The following is a 22,174-nucleotide window of genomic DNA, read 5'->3' on the forward strand; positions in this document are numbered from 1 at the left end:
CACCTGGCAACTATCAAAATGTTCTCTGTGAGTTTGTTTTTGTTTTGTTTGTTTATTTTGTTCTTTAGATTCCACATATAAATGAAATCATATGGTATTTGTCTTTGTCTGATTTGACTCCACTTGGCACAATACTTTCTAGGTCCATCGATGTTGTTGCAGATGACAAGATTTCATTCTTTTTTATGGCTGAGTAATATTCCGTTGCGTGTGTGTGTGTGTGTGTGTGTGTGTGTGTGTGTGTATCCACTTCCATTGGGTATATATTCATTCATCCATTCATCATTTCATGTACACTAAGGTTCCTCCATATCTTGGCTATTGTAAATAATGCTGTAAAGAACATATGGATGCACTTGTCCCTTCAAAGTAGTGGTTTGGGTTTCTTCAGGTAAATACCCAGAAGTGGGACTGCTGGGTCCCAATCTTAATTATTGAAATAAGTAAAGATACTTATTCGTACCACTATTAAGAATTCAAAAAAAAAAAAAAAAGAATTCAGACTACTTTATTTTAAAAATAGGAAAAATAATCATAGACTCCCTTGGATTCACCTTAGTAGTAATAATAGGCAATAATGCCTAGCACATAGTAGATGTTCAATAAATACTGCATGGAGTATCACATGCCAGGCACTTTGTCAGTTTAAAAAAATGTTATATCCCCATTTTACAGATGAGAAACTTGAGACAGAATAAAGTAGGTTAGGTATAATTATACAACCAGGAAAATAGAGTCAGGATTAGAACCCAGACAAATTTAGCTTCAGTACCTGTGATCTTAACCATTCTACCAATAACAGTAGTGGCATAAACAATTTAGCCACATAAGTTTCTTCTCTCCTTCATTCCCCATTAGAAAGAGCATGTTTATTAAAAGGGGAAATTGTTAACTAATCATATTACTGAACTACCAGCTCCTTATATTGCCTTGACTCTGCAAATCTGTAAACTAGCATGTCTCTTTGTTGAAACGCATCATTAAACATTGCTTCCTTTGGGCTCTGTCATTTAGCCCCCCCTCTTTCTCCGTTCAGAGCATCTTTTTCTATCATCTGTAATATAACAGGCCCAAATGTGTTTTCTTTACCCCTAGTCCTTCAGACCCCACTACTTCACCCAGTCAATTGGCCAATTCCTGCCTGCATATAATTCCCTGAATAATATTTCTCATTTATTCTGTTCATCTTAACTCATCACTTTACCTTTTTCTTTAAAACTGAACCTTTCAACTATAGTCATACAGAGGAAGAGTATGACTCAGACCATACTGGTGTCGCTTCCTCCCCCCACCCCCCACATTATCTTCTGCAATACATGTATGTGTATAATGATAGTGGCCTTTCCTGTTTTATATATGTGTAACAATATAAAATAATAAATATGTAGAAAAAATACTTAAGAAAGTTTAACATGCTGGAGAAATTTATGGGATTATTGTTACTTGCAAGTGAAATTAGGTTAAAATTACGTTTTGATTGATTCACCTTTTCAGCACCATATTTATAAGTGGGTTATTTGTAAAGCCTTTCAAGACAACTAAAACAGCCTCATTTGCCTCTAAATTTCTTATCAGATAGTATAAGTCTGGAATTTCAACTGACTCAGCAATTGCTTCAACTATATTCTGTTTCTACAATGATAAAGCTCTCTCCAAACTACTTTCTTTCTTCAGATCATCTCATTGTAACTGATACTGACACTGTGTTTTTCATTACAGAATGTTATGTTTTGTACAATATGATAGATGTTTAAAATATAAAATGTGTTAGTTTTATAGCATCTATGTGATAGTTCACTTTTTTAAGGGTCATGCTGCCTATGAAGGTGAACCATTAGTGGTACATTGAAACTTCATTTGGAGGAATTCATCATGTGTAACCTTTTATAATTTGTAAAAATATGAATGAAGGGCCTTCCTTTTGAGAATAGTAGCAGCCTATGGCTCAGTCTTAATAATTTGTGCTTTTTGGCTTTCTTAATAGTCAGTCTCAGAACATTGTGTGTCTCTTGTTTCTTGTTTTAAATACATTTTTTGAATCTATTTCATCAATGAAGCAGACTTTCCATTTCCTTTCCATTTTTATGCTTCTCTCTTTCACATTTCATGGTCCCTCTTTTCATGTCTCCTAGCTTGACCTAAATGCTCTGCAATCATCTTTTTCCTTTATTCCCTCTGTCTGCTAGAGTTTGTTTTCCTTTAGAATGTCTCATATTTTTCATTCTCTATTTCTTATTAGTATAGACATTCATCATCTCATGCCTAGATTAATAAAATAGCCTTGTAGCCAGGGTTCTTTTCTCTAGTTTTTATTCAGTCTTTTTGCTAGACTAACTTTACTACTGTGTTTCCCCGAAAATAAGACCTAGCCTGACCATCAGCTCTAATGCGTCTTTTGGAGCAAAAATTAATATAAGACCCAGTATATTATATTATATTATATTTATTATATTATATAAACCTGGTCTTATATAAGACCTTATATTTTATTATATCTGGTATTACATTATACCTGGTATTATATTAGTCCCGGTGTTATATTAAAATAAGACTGGATCTTATATTAATTTTTGCTCTAAAAGACGCATTAGAGCTGATGGTCAGGCTAGGTCTTATTTTTGGGGAAGCACGGTAGTTACTAGTTTAATGTATCGCTTCTATGTGCGGAACATATGTCAGATACTTAGTATATGTAGAAGGAATAATAGATAAAATAGTTCTCTTTGCCTACCATTTCAACTCCCAAACTTTTTTTCCAGCTTTGTTGAGATATAATTGACATATAGCGTTGTGTAAGTTTAAGGTGTGCAGCATATTGATTTAGTCCTAAACTTCTTTAATTGACTTTTCAGAGCTTCCATGGTCTGGCCCCATTTAATATCTTCAACATTGTTTCCTACTACTTCCTAAGCATGTAACATTTTTGTGCCATTATCATAATTCTTTTTTTTTAACGTCATGAACGTGTTTTACTTGTCACCATGAAAAGTTGAATTTTAAACAGATTTTTGGACTGGGGGCTCATATCTTTCAGCTAGTTCAACTTTAGCACCTGTCTTATTCCCAGTAGCTTTTCCAGAACTGCTACCTTCACCATCAAACTCCATGAACTTTCTCAATTCAAACTTGGTCTTCTTCAACATTTTGAGTTTTCTAACAAAAGACATCATGGAGTGGATAAATTGGCAAGCCTTTTCTGTGTCTTTTCCATTACTATCTGGAATCAACTTATTGAACACTTCTTTCAAATCATGTGTCTGCACCTCTTAGGTCATGATTTCCATAATCTTCTTCCAGATTGGGCAGACCTATTGATGCTGAGCATCAGAGGTCTTCCGAATCTGATTGTTGTGCTTTTTAGTTAAGCCAACACAGAATAGACGAAGCAAATAACCATAAGTAGTCTTGACATCAGTGTGAGCTTTGATGATGGTTTGCCATTTTTTGACCTTGCAGCATTTTGACCATTTTGTCCTGTGTAAGATCCAGGTCATAGAAATTAGGCAGTTTTTGCTCTGAACATCCTCAGAAATTACCTTGAATTTTCTAAAAGCATCTTTATCATTCTGTAGATCAGCTAGGCTCACTTCAAAAACATGACTTTTGAGGACATCAGATGTGATTTTGGTTCCTTGAGTTCCCGTGACTAGTATTGTCCCAATATTTTTATTTTATTTTATTTTTTATTGGGAAATATTGGGGGACAGTGTGTTTTTCCAGGGCCCATCAGCTCCAAGTCAAGTCGTCTTCAACCTAGTTGTGGCGGGCGCAGCTCACTGGTCCATGTGGGAAGCAAACCGGCAACCCTGTTGTTAAGAGCTCATGCTCTAACCAACCGAGCCATCTGGCTGCCCCCCTTAATATTTCTTATATTGAATATAGCTGGTGCTTTCATATCGTACCAATCTTCTTTAGAAAATGGGGCCACTACTTTCTTCTTGGTTCCCTCCTTGCTGCCTTTCGTAAGGTGCTTGTTCTTGCTGACCACCATGGTGCTGCTCAGAGAGCCAAAAGGTGCCATTATCATAATTCTTAATTCTCCCTGCCTTTTTGCCTTTGCTCTCCTCCACATCCCCTATCCCCACTTGAAATGCCTCCTCTCAATTTATTTGTATTAAATAGGTTTGAAGCAGGAAACAGATGATACACTGGAATGGGTAATTGAGAAAATTTGATGAAGAAGCTATTTACAAAGTTGTGGGCAGAGTTAAAGGAAACCAACAGGGGGTAGTGAAGCACCCCAGGGATAGAAGCAGTTGGGGAATGATATGTCATCTAGACCTGAAGAAGCAGTGGAAGGAAGCAGATACTGGAAGCTGGAGAGAGCTGTAGGTATATCTGGAGAAGAAAGCTGCAATTCAGAAGCTGTCCCCTTTGTTAAAGATACAGAGCTATTGCCAATTTATGGTCATCTAGGGAGAGAGCTGGGGAAATACCCCAGTCTCTCTTTTCCCAGCATACTGACTTACTGGTACTTCCTACAGAATGAACCCAATCAGGAGACAGAGGGCAAGGGGACCTGTTTGTTATATCCACAGATGTCAGCCACACAGGGCACAGGGCAGTCTGGAGAAAGGGTGGAGAGAATCGGGAGACAAATGGAGACCAGATAGGACAAATATTCAGCATACTACTCATTGTTCAAGGCCTACCTCCTTCATTCAAACTTCTTTTATTATGCAGTACATACCTGTTCTCTTTGTACCAGACGTTAATTTGTCTGCCTGCTTTTCTGAGAATGGAGCCCTATTTCTTGACCCACATAGTTACTTTAGCAGTCATTTTATGCAGTGCTTCTAAATGCTTTAGATATGCAACATATCTACTGGGGTTTGTAGTCTAAGACCAACAAATCCTTTCTCCTGGATTTTGAACTAGGGGTTAAGAGATAATTAGGCGAGTTTCTCTCTGGGTGGCTGAGGCTGTAACATGTAGTACCCTGGAGGTATTTGCAGCCCTGTTTGCTGCTGCTGCTTTTTCAGCTTCCTTGATAATCACACTTGCTTAGTTTTTCCTCCTACCTCATTTTATTGTCTCCTCAGCCTTTACTAACTGCTGTCTAATCCACGAGTGTTGGAGTTCTTTAGGACTCAGTCATTTGTCATCTTCTCTCTTTGAACTAATAAGTGATTGCACCTGTTTCCATAGCTTTAAATACTAATTTAAAAACTGATACATGAGAAATACATTTGTTTTAGAAAAAAAAAGAGAAAGTACTAACTGCTGCAATGAAGAAAATTAAAATTTCTTATCTCACCACCCCAATGAACCAGCTTTTTCCTACGAAAAAGTTATTTATTCAGTTCTTAAATACTGAACAAATAACTTTTTTTGTAGGAAAGTTGTAAAAAGTTGTAAAAATGGAAGTATATTAGGTTTCTTAATTGTAAGATGATTTTGTCAGAACAGGAGTTTGGATGTTGGTCATCTCAGACTTGGAAAATGGTCAGAAATGAGGGAAGCTATGCAGTATCCAAGACCACAGAATGAAACCAACTTGTACAGCTGAGTACTGTGCACTGCAGCTTGTCCCGTCCCTGTTGACTGTAGCGGATGCTGCTACCGCTGCAGTGGTATCACTGTTTCCCACGGAAGCTTGACATTCCTGGTTCTGGCCCTGCTGACTACCAATGGATGGATTCCCAACACTTGTTCTTTGTGATACTAGCTTCTGATCCAGTATCCAAGATCAGCCTGGTCTCATGCATATAAAGCCAGTATCTGGCATTTCCGGCTTCACTAGTAGGCAGTGGGCTCTTAAAATGTAGAGTTCCTAAAATTCAAAGGGGATTTAGATGCTGTTTAGTCAAGAATGTGAAAATCAGATCCTTGAGTATTTAACATAGTCAGTATTCACAGACTAGCAATGCAATAAGTACACACCAACTCAGAAGTTAATTCAGGATTTTAATGTGTTTGGATGGTGTCTGTTAAACTCAATGGACATATAACTTCACAAATTGAGACTTCTTTATATCCCCTTCAATTCTATCCTCTACATGATGCCAGAGTTATTTTTTTTAATGCAAAATCCTTCAGTGGTTAAGTCCTCATTGCCTGTAGGATAAAATTAAAACTCTTTAGTTTGGTCTACAAATCCCCTTCAGTATTTGAATCCTGCCAAATTTCTAGTCACAACTACCAATAGTCTAGTTCTCCCGCTTACCCATAGCTTATTAGCTCTAGCCATATCATGTTAATTCTGTTTCCCTGAAAAATACTGTGCTTTTTCATGTTTTTGTACTTTTGTGCATGTAGAATCTTTTTGCTTGGAAAAGGACTCCTTTTTTGTCCTCTTTGCAAATTTATCTTTAAAGACTCAATTCAAATGCCATTTTCCACATAATGCCTTTTTGATACCCTCAACCAAACTGTTTCCTTCTTTATTCTTTTATACATTCCTATAATACAACACTCATCATATTGTAATTATTTCTTACATTGTTTTTCTTATTAGAAGCTAATGAACTTGGGGATTAATAATCTTTATCATCTGTTTATCTCAGATTTTTGTTGGATTAGTAATGACTGAACGCACCTATTTCTCAGAAGATCTTTGTGCGATAAATAATGAAAACACCTTACTTAGTTCATTTAGTTAGTGCACTCTTTTAAAGAGCAAAGATCATGCCTTCTATCCCTGTATCATTGTGTTTGCCTATTCCATAGCCACAAATCACATTCTCACCTTGACTAATTATTGTGCAGTGGAACCAGGGGAAATACACCTTGATGGACCACAAGTATTATCTTAATATGTGAAATATAGTATATTATAATGATAGCTTTAAAAATGGACTTTAAAACTATCAAAAAAATACCTTGCTTTGATGAAATACTGAATTTTATGTTTCATGTGTCTTATGTAAAGGAACTGAAAAAAGTAAACTTAGACTTGATAAAGTCCAAAGTTACATGTCAACATAAGATGGGAGAAGAAAACATCAATTTAACAATTAAAGAACAAAAATTTCAGGAACTTCAAGAAAGGCTCAATATGGTACTTAATTAAATGTCTTCATGTTTATAAAATTAATGTTTTTTGTGAAATTAATGAGAATTTCAGGGTTATAACATTATAAAAATATTCATTTTATCAAATTAATATACATAGGAAAAGGTATTATGAATTGTTTTTAATTATTAGATTTTTACTATTATATTATCAGCAAGACTTTAAGACATTAAAATTTGGCTGTAATCATTTTATTTCCGCTTTAATATGGTGTCAGGTCTTCTTATGGCACAATGGTGTCTCCAGAAAAGCTTTTAGAGGTGAGAAATTCTGTACTTTTTAACATTAACATTTATAAGTTTGCATCAGCCTATATTGGCTATTTAATTCCATCTCTAGTTTACTAGAGTCAATGCTTCAACAGCAAACAAATGTTGGTACTCTGGAGTAATAATAGGTCATGACACTCCCAAATTTGTTGAGCACTGAATTGAATGTAGAATTTGCTGACCTTTACATGATAACCTAAAATTATTCAAATTTTTTAAGGAATTGGAATTAAATAAGAAGATTAATGAAGAGATTACCCATATTCAAGAAGAAAAACAGGCAAGCAATGATAAGATATTTTGGAAGCTAGTAAATATTTTAAAAACCAGATACAATGTGGGAAATTAAGTTAAATAACAAATGGAATCATGCCTAGGTCAATTCTTAGTACATAGTAAGCACTCAGTTAGTGTGTATGGAATGAATACATTGTACCTTTTTAACCAGGTCTCACATATATACTGCCATTTAAGAACAAAATCAGAAGAGAAATGTGAAAGATATTCATCAAAGGGTACAAACTTCCAGTTATAAGCTATGTATCTTTTGGGGATTTAATGTACAGTATGACTTAATGTACTCGTACTGTAGTATATATTTGAAAGTTACTAAGAGAATAGATCTTAAATATTCTCACCACACACACAAAAATAGTAATTAGGTGAGGTGATAGAGATGTTAATTAACCTTATTGTGGTACTCATCTTACAATATATACTTGTATCACCTTGTACTTGAGCTTATACAATCAATGCTATGTCAATTACCACTCAATAAAGCTGGAGAAAATATTACACTAAAATATTTTATAAGTAAATAACAAAAAGGATAAAAATAAATCAGTTTTTTTCCTTGATATTTTAGATCTGGCAGATAATTATCGAAATGTATGTGTGCTTAGAACATGTGTTTAAAGAACATCACACTCATTCGAATCTATTTGATATTTATAATTGCTCTATTTTTAAAAAAAAAGAGTTTATGAAAGAAAACTTGTCCTGTTTCTTTTTTTTCTCTTCGGCTTTTCTTCCATTTGATTCTGAATTACCATGGTACCCTAGCCCACTAACAATATGACATTTTAGTGGTGATATATTTCTAGTTTGGGGGCAAGCCAACAAAAGTTTTAGTTTTGAATTCTTCACATTTCTCAATAGTGTCTCAGAATCCATTGTCCATTTCAAAAAGATTTAATTATTTGAGGTACTCTTAGACATGGTACCTTGTAAGAAATTATGTAATATAAATTCTTTTAGATACTAAATTAGTAAAATGTGTCATTAGTTAAGTATATTCTTTATTATGGGCTGAAATTAAACTAAAGTTAAGAAACTAAAAACTATTTTAAGAAAGAGTTTAGAAACATACCTACTATCTTAAACTTTTTAAATTGATATGTTTCTACTTTTTTTAAAAGGATATCATCATTTCTTTCCAACATACGCAGCAGTTACTACAGCAACAGACTCAAGCTAATACTGAACTGGAAGCAGAATTGAAGGTGCTAAGAGAAAATAATCAGGTTATAAATATATATATATATATATATATATTTAAAGTATATTTCCATTTAATGAGCTTTACCTGTTCAGTTGCACTCATCTGTCCAACTTTATCTCTGATCATTTTGAATTTTAGTGGTAAGATATGGTCTCATTTATCAACTTGGTATCAATTGGTATCAATTATCAAAAGGAATGAGCATATTAAACTAACTTGTTGAAAATGCCTTAAAAAAAAAAAAAAGAAAAAAGGAATGAGCATACTTTTTAACATTTAAGTCACTATTTAAATGTTCAATTTTAGGAAATATCTGATTTAATTTTGTAACCGACTAAATGGGGTCTTTTTCTTTGTCTTAGAGTTGTAGCCAAGACCAAAACTGAAAATAAAAGGGGACGAGTATCACCACATTGTAAGAGAGCAATCAGTGAGCTCCCAGTAATTGGGGGCAGATCGCTCTTCACAGGAATGTGATAGAACTGGCTCTATTACCTCAACAATCACCCCATCATCTTCTTTCCAGCACATATAAGAAAATGATTAGGTAAAGGAAGAGGTTATCGTCATTGATGTTTTGGGAGTGAGGGTTCAATAAGAGAGACTTTTCTCTTACATTCCTAGTGGAGGCTCATACATCTCCCCTGAGAAGCTAAGTGAAGGGGTCTATGGGAAAATCACTTGTAAAGACTGGAGTACAAGAAGGGGAGGGGGAGACTGCCATCTTGTTCCTTAGGTGGATAATTGAGATGCTGTAGAAACCTGAACATCGGTGCTGGTATGACTAGTAGAGTAGAATGTGGTAAGTTCATGTAACTTGACATAATGTTTCTTCAGTTCGGAAGTGTTCCAAGAACATAGGAACAAATATCTAGTTATAGTCTAGAAATTTCAAGTAGGAAAGTTTTGTAGTAATCTGTGCCAGTGGGTCTTGAAGTGTATTATGCTTGTTCCAATACTATATGTACCTGGAAGGATGCAGAAGAGAGAACTTTGGTGGTTTCTTGGATCCACTGGAAGGAATACGGAGGTTAGTGGAAGGGAGGGAACTGCCTTGTGTGCTACTGGGCCAAGTGATGTCCTGCTCAAGAGAAGGAACTGGGGACATGTTCCTCTGGGGTGGCCAGTAGAAGCTATTTATGCCCCTCTGAAGGGATGCTTGATAATAAAGGATCACGCTGAACATTTCCCAAGAAAACTATCATCACCTCCTATGTAAAGACCGCCATCAGCAGAGCCAGGGCCTGCTTCATGGTTATGTAACCAGTGCTCGTACATAGGGGCCACACTCAGAAGGGCCTCCTGCTTCAGGTTTAATGTTCTTTGGTCACTGTCTTTACATATTTATTAAGCTTTATCTTTGAATTTATGTTTATAAATTAAGTCTGATGGGGGTGTGAATGAAGTCTGAGGATGTTCTGGGGCTCAGAGCCTCAGCTCAGGCACACTCGCCCACTGCCTCCCAGGACCCGTTCTTGGCTTCTGGCTCTTCCACACTTTGGGGCCCTGGGCCCTGCCTGGCCTCATCCTCACTGCTCCTGTCTCGCCACTGCTGTGGGAGAGGCCTGTGTTCTCCTGGTGCCCTTTCCCTCTGGTGGAGGCCTGGATACAGCAGGGAGCATCTGGATCGCGTGCATGTCCCTGCAGCGTCCTCTGTCCCCGTGGGCAGTACCTTGGCACTTCAGGGAGGTGACTTGGCAGGAAGTGAGTCCCCATGCAGGTCCTGTGGTGCATCTCTGCCTGGCAGTTGCAATCCCTTGGGGGTTACCCATCTGCCATGGGTTGGGGCAGAGGCCCATGGGACGAGGAGATTGACTTCCACACACCCAGCCAGGACATAGTACCCGAGTCCAGCCACTTGCAGGAGGCAGAACCCAGTAGCTGGTGGATCACACTTGTGCTGAGTGGTACAGCGAGGCCTTTAGGCATCTGTGAGGATCTGCGTTTGCCCTGCGAGTGTCCTGCTGCCCGGAGCCATGACATTAAACAGAAAATAAAAGCCCCATGATAGGTTGACAGGGAGAGAGAGAAAGAAAGGGAAGGAGGAAGGGACCATGAAGAAAGGGAAAAAGTTTTGTATTTTAGTATCTTTAATAGCACTTTTTCCCCCCCGCTTTTTTTTCATTTTGTGCCAGGCCTTACAAATTATGTGAGTCCATCACCATTGAAAAGAACCAAATCTGACCTGAACCACGCAAGATTTATCTCACCATTGATGTTCTATGAATAGTCACATAAAGAGGGTTTCGCCTTCGTTATTTCTCTTGCCTGCCCCCAGTACTATAGGAGTTAGACCTGGGAGAGATGTGCTAGAGTCTAACCTCTCTTTCCTCTTAACCTCTTTACTTATTCCAATGAAAGACTAGTAAAAAACATTTCTCTGAAAGTACACTTATAAGCAAGTATCTCCCCACCTCCTCTGCCCACCCTACAGACCGATAACTGGAACTATTTCTGTGATATCGTGAACCGTCCGTCTCCCAAGAAACACACCATCTACCCACATTCTTTATCAATAGCAGTTATCAGGATTTTCTCCTAATCCATTTAAAGGAGTTGAAACATAAATTTTTAGGGTGATCAAAAATGTTAGAGATTAGCCAGTCCAATCATTTCATTTCATGGTGAACTAGATAGAGATCCAGGAAGTGTAAGCAGTGTAGTTCAAGGCTTCATAATTAGTGGCAAAGTAGGATTAAATCTTTGTCCTGATTCTACTCCAGCACCGTTTCTACATTACATTGTTACTGTATTTTTGTGTCTGAGGGCTGCCACTTTTGTTAGATCAGTTATATGAAAACTACAACTTGAAATTGCCTTCAGTGGGCTCCACATCCAGTGTTTATGTACTGCTGAATTCCACACGGCCGGTAGTAGTCATAGATCTGTAGCGTCGTGGGTGTCTTTGAGTTAATGATGACTGTAACTGTGGTTTTAGGATCTTTTAACTATCCTGCCAGTATCTTAGATAATCCAAATGCTTCTCTCTCTAACTAGTACCATTATTAGCCGAGCCTTGATAGTACATAAACTAGATTTTATATAGTAAAATTTCAAACAAAGTATTGGCAAGAACAGGGTAGAATTACCAGCTTTTTATTTTGGTAAGTAAAGACATTAAAAAATAAACAATGCTATCGTCATTTTAATTTTATAAAAGAACATTTTAATACTGAAAGTGTATTAAGGATGTAATTTCTGGGAAAAGTACGGTCTATTACAGGGAAAGCCATTTGATGACCTTGTATTGACATTTTTTGCCACAGACTAGTGAAATTTTGTCACGGATCAGTACTTGTTTGCAGACTGGTGTTAGAGAACCGCTGATATATAGTATCACAAAATATGAACATAGAACTGTTGCTGAGGATTATGCTTCATAGATAGCTCAAGTGTTTTCTCAAGGAGCATTCTAATTCCTCCGGTACTAAAAGGGGTCATTACTCTTCATAATGGCCTGCTCTTTCTCAGCGCTGTGCTATCGGGCTGTCATCTGTCTTATCTTTTTAATAGTACGATGCAGAGTATGGAGAACTACAGTCTCATGCTAGAGAATATTTTCTACTGTGATTTAATTATAGTTTAGTCCAGATGTAAGTAGTTACGTTACTATAGTCATAGTATTATCATGGTATTAACTAGGATAATTTACTCCGTTTTTGATATATTGAAGTATGACCAACTGGTTTTATTTTGACTTTCCGCAACATCCATTATTTTCAGAGACGGTTTTTAAATTTGTTAATCCAGATACAAATAATGCCAAATAATTTTCTGATAGAATATAAATTCCACCACAACAGTAACATTTTCACTAATGTACTATAGGAGCCTAAAAGAGTATATGGCACATAGTAAGAGCTCATTAATATTAAATCAATGAATGATTAACAATGAATAAATTCAGACTCTGCAAGTTCAGGTATTGTCGGGTTAGGACTTCTAGTTAAACATATTCAATTGAACCCACACATTCATTTCTATTTCCTCCTGAAACTGTAATAAAATGACATTAATAAATCCACAAGGACAAGAAATAGGTAGAGGAAACAATAAAAATAAAGTTTTAAAAGTGAGAACCAGATGGAAAATTGTTAATTTACTTAGTAAATAATAGAAAGTAGACACACAAGCCAAAGATGCAGAAATGGTCAAGAATTGCAAGCATCATGGAAGCCCAAAACTAGAAGGTCTGTATAAGAAGCTACTGCGCCTCCAGATTCTTTCCTCTACCCTGCTCTCATAGGCACTGCCTGTCTCCTACTTGGCAGAAGATTGGAGGTTTATGTTGGAGAGTGTGAAGGACAACTGAGGTTGAGGAAATCCAGTGGTGTGCTGGAGACAGCTTATACCAGGGCGAGCTAGTTGTTAGCACTGTTGCCACTTTGTGCGCTGGTTGTTAAACCAGTGGTAGCTTGAAATTGACCATGGTGGGACTACTGAACACTGATGACTAATAAAATTGGCAAATGCTGCAAATCAGGCGTTTTTTTTTTTTTTTTAGAAAGCCTATTTATTAGCACACCACTTATATAATATTGTATTGAAAACAGGGTGGAAAGTCTAAATACTGAATTCTGAGATCTCCCAGCACAGTTTCCCCACATAGAGGGCAGCTAGCCTTATAACTTCAAGGCAGGAAGATTCCTTTCTGGGGGAAGGAAGATTCCTTTCTGGGGGAACTAACTTGCTCAAGAGAAAAGACTAGCTGCTGAAGTTAAATTTTCCCAATAAAATAGCTCAGCCAGATCAACATGCAGTGGAACCCCACCATTTGGCAGAATTTTCAACCAGCTTTTAAATACTTCATTCTTAAATATGAACAGACAGTTAAGGATCATTGGATAATTGAAAGTCTCCCACCTGAAAAACAGACCAAATAAACAGAGTAATGAAAAACAACTGAAGAAACTAAGAAAATATACTTATATGAGAATTATATTTTTTAATTAATAAAACAAAAATTCTAAGTCTATGAAAAAGAAACATTCATAGAATAAAAGAGAACCCTTAAGTATATTAGTAGAAATATAAAGTGCAATGGAAAAGTGGGAAGATGATATTGAGATAGTCTTCTAGAAAGTAGAAGCCAAAGACAAAAGGATGGAAAACAGGAGATAAAATTGGGGGGTCAGTTTAAGAGGTTTGGTGAGTTTGAGAACAGAGAAAATGGAAGGAGAGGAAATGACCAAAGAAATAATACAAGAAAGTAATCCAGAATTGAAGGATTTGAGATTGTTTTGCCCAACACCAATGCATATTATGAAATTTCATACTACACTTAAAAATTCTAAAACTCTCTGTAGAAAAAAAAAAGTAGGTCACATACAAAGGATTCAGAATGAGAATGGCAACATAATGATTTCAGACTTCTCACTGGCAGCACTGGAAGGTAGAAAATAATAGAACCAGACCCTTAGAGGTTGGGGAGAAATTGATTTCCAAAGCAGAATTGGGCCATATTTAATGAAATGAATTGTTAAGTATTGGTAGAATAAAGATATTTTCAGATATGCAGGGTCTCAAAAATGTAACATTTATTGACTCCTTTATCAAGAAGTAATAGAAAGCTTGCTTTACCAAGACAATGGAATAAACCAGGAAAGAGGAAACCATGGGATGTAGAAAACAGTAGAGAAAAGGAAGAGAGGAGGAAGAGGAAAGGAAGAGAAAAGGAAATCTTGAGATAACCTGATCACTGTAGCCAACTAAAAGAGCAATAGGTTCAAATTGTGATGGAAGGATGGAATGTCTCAAAAAAAAAATGGAAACTGAGAGAATCCCTGATACAGGCAGTTGTTTTGTGTGTTTTCTTTAGGTGGGAGTATGGGTAGGGATAGGAAATGATTGACATATCTAACACACTGTTCTAAGAACATAATGTTCTTGGTCATTTAAGACCAAGATAGAGACTGGTATATGCTCCCATATCTCCTCTAAACTTTGGTTTGGATATATTTTAAAATGCAGTATTGACAAGATAGATACTGTGAAATTAGAATGTTAAGCATCTATTAAATATATACATTATAACTATTTGTAAACTGCCCTATTACAATGTGTTATTACACATTGTAATAAATTAAGAAAATGACTTCTATAAAAATATTTATATGATCCTAAATATATTTTCTTCAAGGCAGGAAGATTCCTAAAGTAGAGGAATACCTAAAGTAGAGGCAATCAAAATAGGTATTCATGGAGTGCTCTCAATTCACATAGCTCTTTATAAGCTAGAGGAGAATCTTGTTAAAATTATAAAATGCTTTTTAGTAGATGTTTCCATAATTTTGCATAATTATGTTTGCATATTGACATTTTAGATATAATTGAGAACTCTTTAAGTAGATGGAGTACTATGAAGCCTTTAAAATGAGATAGAGCTATATATAATGATACAGAAAGTAAGACATTCATTTTTTTCAAAAAAGTGAATTGCAGAACAACATGGTATGTATTATATGGTCTCATCTATATTTATGGTCTCATCTATATTTAAAATATATATTCTACGTACTTGTATGCTTATAGACAATTTCTGGAAGTATACACCAGAAACTGCTAGAATGGTTACCTGGAAGGGGTGGGGGGAAGAACTGGAGAACCGACAGAGGAAACCTTTACCTTTCTTTCTGTATCCTATGTGTGGCTTGAAATGTTTACCCTGAATGTACGCAGCTTTAATAATGATGAACAAATGAACTTAAAAATCCCAGATGTACGAACATGCTTAGACATGCAGGTAGGATTCGTACTATTTGTCTTTTTATCAAAGTTTACTTGGATTATCAGCAAACATTGAAGAAACCTAATAATATTGGTGACACTGACTGATTTAATAGCTTAAAAACCCGTGTCTTAGAAAACACTTAGTACTGGTTTTACTCTTGAAGGATTTTTGCGGGGGGAGAGAGGGTAGTGTAATGGTTATGTTATGTTAATTTATGAAGTAATAAGTTAATATAGTAAATATTGAAGCTCTACTAAAGTGCTAATTTGAAATTAAAAATTAAAATTGTATTTAAGGGTTTTCTAGCCAGTTAATTTCTGAAATAAACAGATACGGAAAAAAATATTCTGTGGCAGTTAAAAATTTTAGTAGGGTTAGGCTGCATTATGCTACATTTCATATTTTTCAGTGCTGTACTTTATATTACTTTTTCAGTACATTAAAACTTATGCAGTGAAACTGAATAATGGCAATGTTTTTATACCTTTTTATAGCCATTTCTTTTTCATAACCTCCCCCTATTTCCTGTTAACTAAACTATAAGTACCTTTCTGTTAATTTATGAAAATTATTGTTGAGATAGCACATTATCACTGATCTGTATGGCACTTTCAGCATGTTAGAAGCAAAGGTCCAAGCAACATAAAACACATCAAAATTCATTAATGTGGTATTGATTATTTTTTGGATAATTAATTTTATTGCAGACCCTTGAAAGAGATAATGAGCTGCAAAGGGAGAAGGTAAAAGAAAATGAAGAAAAGTTCCTTAATCTTCAAAATGAGCATGAGGAAGCACTAGGAACTTGGAAAAAGCATGTAGGTTTATTAAATAGTAAAATTAAAATATTTTAAAGTTGTAGACATTTAAGACAACTATTAAACGCTAAGAAAATATTGCAAAAATAATATAGGAATAAAATCAGACACATTTTCTTCTTGCACTTATATTTCCAAGAAATGAATGCTTTTTAAATGCTAAATTTAATAAAATTTCCTGTAATGCTTTCATGCATGAAAAAGCACACATGTGTGTATGTATCTAATTTGAATGGCGTTCCATATGTGACAAAGAAAAACTTTTTCATAAAATCATTGATAATATTTTAGTAAATGATTAAAATAAATAATATAGGTATTGTTAGTGGATCTATTTAGCTTTCCTCAGCAGTTTTGTTGAGATGTATCGAAGCCATGTTTTTAGAACATGTATATAGTAGTTGAGTTGTATAGAATTAACATTTTATAATAAGAATTGATGGTTATAAACAATGCTATTTTCTTAAACCACATGTTTATTTGATACTATAATATTAATGATGCAGATAACAAAAGTGTACAATGATGTACATTGGAATAAAATATAAAGATTTACTTTTTAAAGATGGGTGAACCCCCAAATTGAATATTCTATTTTAATATCTGTGTTCATTGCCTGTCTTTTACAAGAATTAACAATAGAAAGTCATTATTTATGGGTTTATGAAGGCTATATTTTGGGCAAGTAAGATTATATTTTAGACTATTATACTAATTACACTGTATTTTAATACTATATTAATATATTTTATACTAATATACTACATACCTAAGTACCTAGTTGATAACATTTTCTGTAGATGCTTTTGTGTAATATAAATTGTTATGTAAGCAACTCTTGATTTTTCAATTATTTGCAGCTAACATGTTAATTTATATTTTGGAGAGATCAATTCTTCACTGATGAATTTGATAAGCTTTACCAAAATCTCAAAAAGTATTTTGTAATTAATTGTATCAGAATACTAAGAAATCCTTAATAATCTCTGTATTAGTAAAGTTTATCACTAGGCATCAAGGATAGTAATATTCATTTTAGCTTCAGTTAATCCATATTGCATCCCAACACTTCCTTCACATTCCTAGTGTTTAAAAGACCATGGACATGGTACTGTCAGGATAAGGCAAAACTATCAAGTGAAAAGAGAATATAAATTTAAATATGCCAGCCATGCAAAAAAATATTAGTTGAGCTAAGAAAATTAAACATTTATTTTTCCTGATGAGACCACTACCATCCCCCTCCCTCAACAAAAAATCAATTTCATTAAGAAAAATAAACACAGCTTCACTGGTGAGGCCTCAATCTATAAATTTGGATAAAATTGGTTTTGTCTTAGGATTCTTAGCTTCCATAATCATTTCACTTCCATATGCTTTAGTACTAAACAAAATAGATAAATTTTTAAAAGCTACTTTGGTTCTGTAAGAGTTGTTTTGAATGGGAGGTCAGATCTACTCTTTAATTGTACTTGTTTCTATGTAAGTTTTTCACCATTCTTGAGTGAATTGCTAGTGAGATTTGATCAAGATGGGTTAAAAACACATAAAAAAATACTTCTAAAAGTAAGGTGGAATCATATAAGCTGCTGTTTTTCAAAAAAATAAAGTGAAAGAAAATACTGTACATACAAATAAAACTTAGTGAATATCATTAGATATGTTTAAAATTCATTAAAATATAAAGAAGTGTTATGTGTATCTGTTTTCATTTGACTAGTTGTATAACCAATGGGTATGTATAGACAAAAAGGCAATAAATGAGAATGTTCAGAAATTAAAGGAAGGGGGGTCACAAAAGGACTTTAATTCACAGCATTTGTTGATCATCTTTTATGTGTTAGGCACTATTCTAGGTACTGGATTTTCAGTGATGCCTAAGATACAAAGAGTAACAAAGAGCTCTTACACTTTCAAAGGGGCAGATAACTAAGAATTAACCACAATTAACAATGGAGTGCTTTCAGTACGTAGTATTAACAAATTACTAAACTAAATCATGTTGTTTAGCTAGACTAGAGAAAGTTTTAGAGAAAAGATGACAGTTTGGCCTTGAAAGATGAGTAGTTTCACTAGGTCATAGGTGCCCATTTCCTACACTTCCCATTCCATCCTGTTGGCATTCCATTTAAGAAAGGGAAAAATCATGGAGGCATGAAACTGCTATGTTCAAGCTTGATGAAGTCTCATGCGGAATGTGACAATGGAAAATAGGTTGAGATCACCTTCTGAAGGGTTCCTTATCAAAGAAGTTGAATTTTATAAGTAATGGAAAGCCATTGAGAATTTTGAAGCAGAGAAGTGACATAGCTCTGTTTTAGAAAAATAACTCTTGCAACAGTATGGAGGAGGGCTTTATGGAAAGAGACCCGGAAGAAAAGTACATGAGCCTCTGAGGGTGCAAATTTGGGCAACAGTAAGCAGTGAGAACAGAGAAGGGGGATAGATGCAGGAAGCATTTTGGAAGTAGAACTGGCAGGGTGAGTGCCATTCTATATATAATGAGTTTTAGAAAGGGAAAAAGTCAAATACGTCTCTGAGATTAGTATAACCAGTAAAATGATAATGTCACTAACTGACACGGGGAATGTGACAGGAAAAGCAGATTTTATGGATGAAAGTAATGAATTTAATTTGGGAACTGTTGAATTTATGGTGCCTGCAGGACACCAACTTGAAATGCATTCCATGCATTTGAAATTGTGAACTTAATCTTAGGAGAGAGGTTGGGAGATGAGATACAGATTTTAGATTTATTAGCATAAAGATGAAATCTGAAGGTATAGATATTACAAGGTCATCTGTGGAAGGAGTGGAGGTCTTGACAAGGCTAAAGAAGAAAAAGCCTTGGGGAATGCCAACATTTTTGTTTAGAGAGAGAGAGAACAATGAGGGTAGAAGTTAGATTGTTAAGAAGTGATGGAAGATTAGAATTTGAAAGTAGCAAGTGTGGACTTTAGAAATTGAGAGACAGAGGTGGGTCAGGAAAAAACAATTAGAAATGTGAGAAGAATCTGTTTGTGGGCTGAGGAGAACATTCTGGTGTAGCAAGAAAGATTGACAATAGGCAGGAGAGAAGAGAGCACCACCAGAGCTAGGCATGAAGGGAGATGGGCGAGGATGGGCTAAAGGACACATGGAGACTTGAGCCTGTCACCTTGCAGAGACTGAAAAATGGTTAAAATCAGATAAAATGAAGGGAAAGTAATAGGTGAGCCCATATCAGTTAGCCTCTATAAGGAATATTATATGCATTTGTGGAATTTTTGGTAGTTTACAAATTGTTCAAGAGAAACGTGTATTTATCTCCTCAGTGGAACTTTATCTCCTATTTAAGGTCCCCATGAAAGAATACTCCCCCAAGAAAAAGATTATGAAATTTTATAGCCAGTGAAAGTCCAGTTTATAGATGTAAATATTAGGCTGAAGAGTCAGTTTCTATTGTACTACTTAGTGCTCAGTACTTACTCTTCATCTAGTGAAAATCTGTGTTATCTAATATGCAACAAGAAAACAAAACTTAAAAGCAACGAACGTATAACTTATATAGAATTTTTAGTAAAAATAATAATTTTTCATTTGTAACAAGAGGTCATTTAATGTAGTAGTTAAGAGTACAACCCCTAGATTTAGCCTTGGATTTGAATCCTGACTACCACTTTATATCCACCTTGGGTAAGTTGCTTAATGTCTGTGAGGCTCACATTTCTCACCTGTAAACTAGGCACTGAAAATACCTCATAGGGTTTTTATGAGTATGAAGTTGTTTATTAAGTACTCAGCACAGTTCAGAAAATGGTACCTCTTAATATTGGCAATTACTTTGGGATTGTTTTCATTTTTTACTATTTCCCCAAACTTGTGTTAATAAAGCATTTTCACATGAAACACATTTATGTATGTACTCATTTTGATTGAAATTTATATTAGGTTGAAGAACTTAATGGAGAAATTAATGAGATTAAAAATGAGTTATCATCATTTAAAGAAACTCATATTAAGTTACAAGAACATTACAATGAATTCTGTGATCCGAAAAAGTTTGAGGAAGACAAGAAGTGTCAGGTAAAATTCAAGTATGTTGGGGAATCAAATTGTTAAAGAAATTAGGACAAGGGTTCCCTTTTCTCCACATCCTCACTGACATGTTGTTAACTTTTGATAATAGCCACACTCACTAGTGTGAGGTATTATTTGATTTGCATTTCCTTGATGATTCTGTATTTTCATGTCTGTTGACCATCTATCTGTATATCTTCTGGAGAAATGTCTCATGTCCGCTGCCCATTTTTTGATCAGTGGGTCTATTTTTCTGAGTTGCATGATTTCCTTTGGGTTACCAACCCCTTATTGCATATTGTCATTTGCTAATACATTCTCTAATGCTAATACATTGCTAATACAACCTAAAAAAGTAGGTTGGCTTTTTGTTTTCCTTTGCTGTACGGCTTTTTAGCTTGATGAAGTCCCATTTGTTTATTTTTGTTTTTGTTTTCCTTGCTTGGTTAAAATCAGGGGGACACATGCAAAAAGATATTACTCAAGATAGTTTACTGTGTCCATTTTCTTCCAGGAGTTTTATGGTTTCAGGGCTTACATTTAAGTCATCTGTCAGCTCATGTTCATCACCTTGTCTAAAACCCGTGACTTCACACTGTCTTCCTGGTAGAGCTGGAACTCCTTAGCATGCTATAGACTAGGCCCTTAATGACCTAGCCTGGCTTCCCTCACGCCACCATTCTCCCCACGCTCCTCCTAGAAGTAAACCACAGGTAGTTCATGAAAAAGACTATAATTTTGCTTGCTTTGAAGCACCAGTATATGCCACTTGTTCTCCCTGGAGTGCCGCCTTATCTCCATTAAAGTTGCCTGTTCTTTTCCTATCTTCCCACTGAACTATAAGTTTTTGAGTATTTTTCTGTTCATCGTTGGATCTCAAAGCCTAGTGCAGTGCTTCCATGGAATATGTGCTCCATATACAGGGGGAATAAAAGGATGTTGAACTGACTCTATTTTAAAGACACATAAAAATAGCAAACACTCAAAACAATTTGCCTGTCATGATTACCTTGCTTTTAATAAAGGAGTGGTTCTTTTTAGTACATATGATGTGTGTTATTATCTAACAACGTGGAATGCATGTTTGAAAATATCTTAACTCTCCATTTTGTTTAAATATGATAGATTATACGAAATGAACTTTAGTGATTTTGTTAGAGTATATTAAATTTAGTAAAAAATAAGCATTTGGCTTTCAAGTAGAAATTGCCGAATGGTTGAGTTGAAATAGATTCCACTTTTATTAAAAAAAGGTGTTTATAGTTTTTAATGTTTTTACATTAAAGGGATCTTTTCCATTTTACACTAGAATCTTCCAGAAGTAAATACCGAAAACAGTGAAATATCAATGGGAAAATCACAAAATACCACCATACAGAAATATAATTCTGGGCAAGAAATAAGGGAAGAAAATACTGTGAGTGTTTGTTTACAGTCTGAGTACAGAGAAAAGGAGGGAAACAATGAAGGCTCACTTACAGAAGTCATTACAAAAGGTAACTTAAGATAATAGACATTTTCTAATTTGTATTTTGGGGACTAGCAATTACAGTCTTTGCTTTGAGGACCTTGTAGTGTAGGTAAATATTTTTTTGTATATGTATAACAAAGCTGGCTTCCTGAGAGCTATTCCTTACAGTCAGTACTTTTGGGAGAAAAATACATTTCTGCCTTAGCTTCTCATCACTTCTTTGCTTTTTGCATTCTGGTTTCTGCCTTTACTGCTTTGCTGAGAATATGCTATGGGCTACTGATAACTTTCTGATGACCAGACATAGAGCA

General features: G+C 35.2%; 1 protein-coding gene across 1 annotated transcript in view; it reads left to right on the forward strand.

The window, feature by feature from the left end:
• CCDC73 (coiled-coil domain containing 73) overlaps window positions 1-22,174 on the forward strand; it is a 114,774-nt gene that overhangs the window by 83,670 nt on the left and 8,930 nt on the right. The window contains exons 10-15 of the mRNA XM_081062903.1: window positions 6,872-7,000; window positions 7,505-7,564; window positions 8,703-8,807; window positions 16,223-16,333; window positions 20,264-20,398; window positions 21,702-21,888. Coding sequence (XP_080919029.1) covers window positions 6,872-7,000; window positions 7,505-7,564; window positions 8,703-8,807; window positions 16,223-16,333; window positions 20,264-20,398; window positions 21,702-21,888 — 727 coding nt within the window. The remainder of the gene's footprint in view (window positions 1-6,871; window positions 7,001-7,504; window positions 7,565-8,702; window positions 8,808-16,222; window positions 16,334-20,263; window positions 20,399-21,701; window positions 21,889-22,174) is intronic.

This window comes from Rhinolophus hipposideros (genome assembly GCF_964194185.1).
Source record: "Rhinolophus hipposideros genome assembly, chromosome: 10".
NCBI classification, from domain to species: domain Eukaryota; kingdom Metazoa; phylum Chordata; class Mammalia; order Chiroptera; family Rhinolophidae; genus Rhinolophus; species Rhinolophus hipposideros.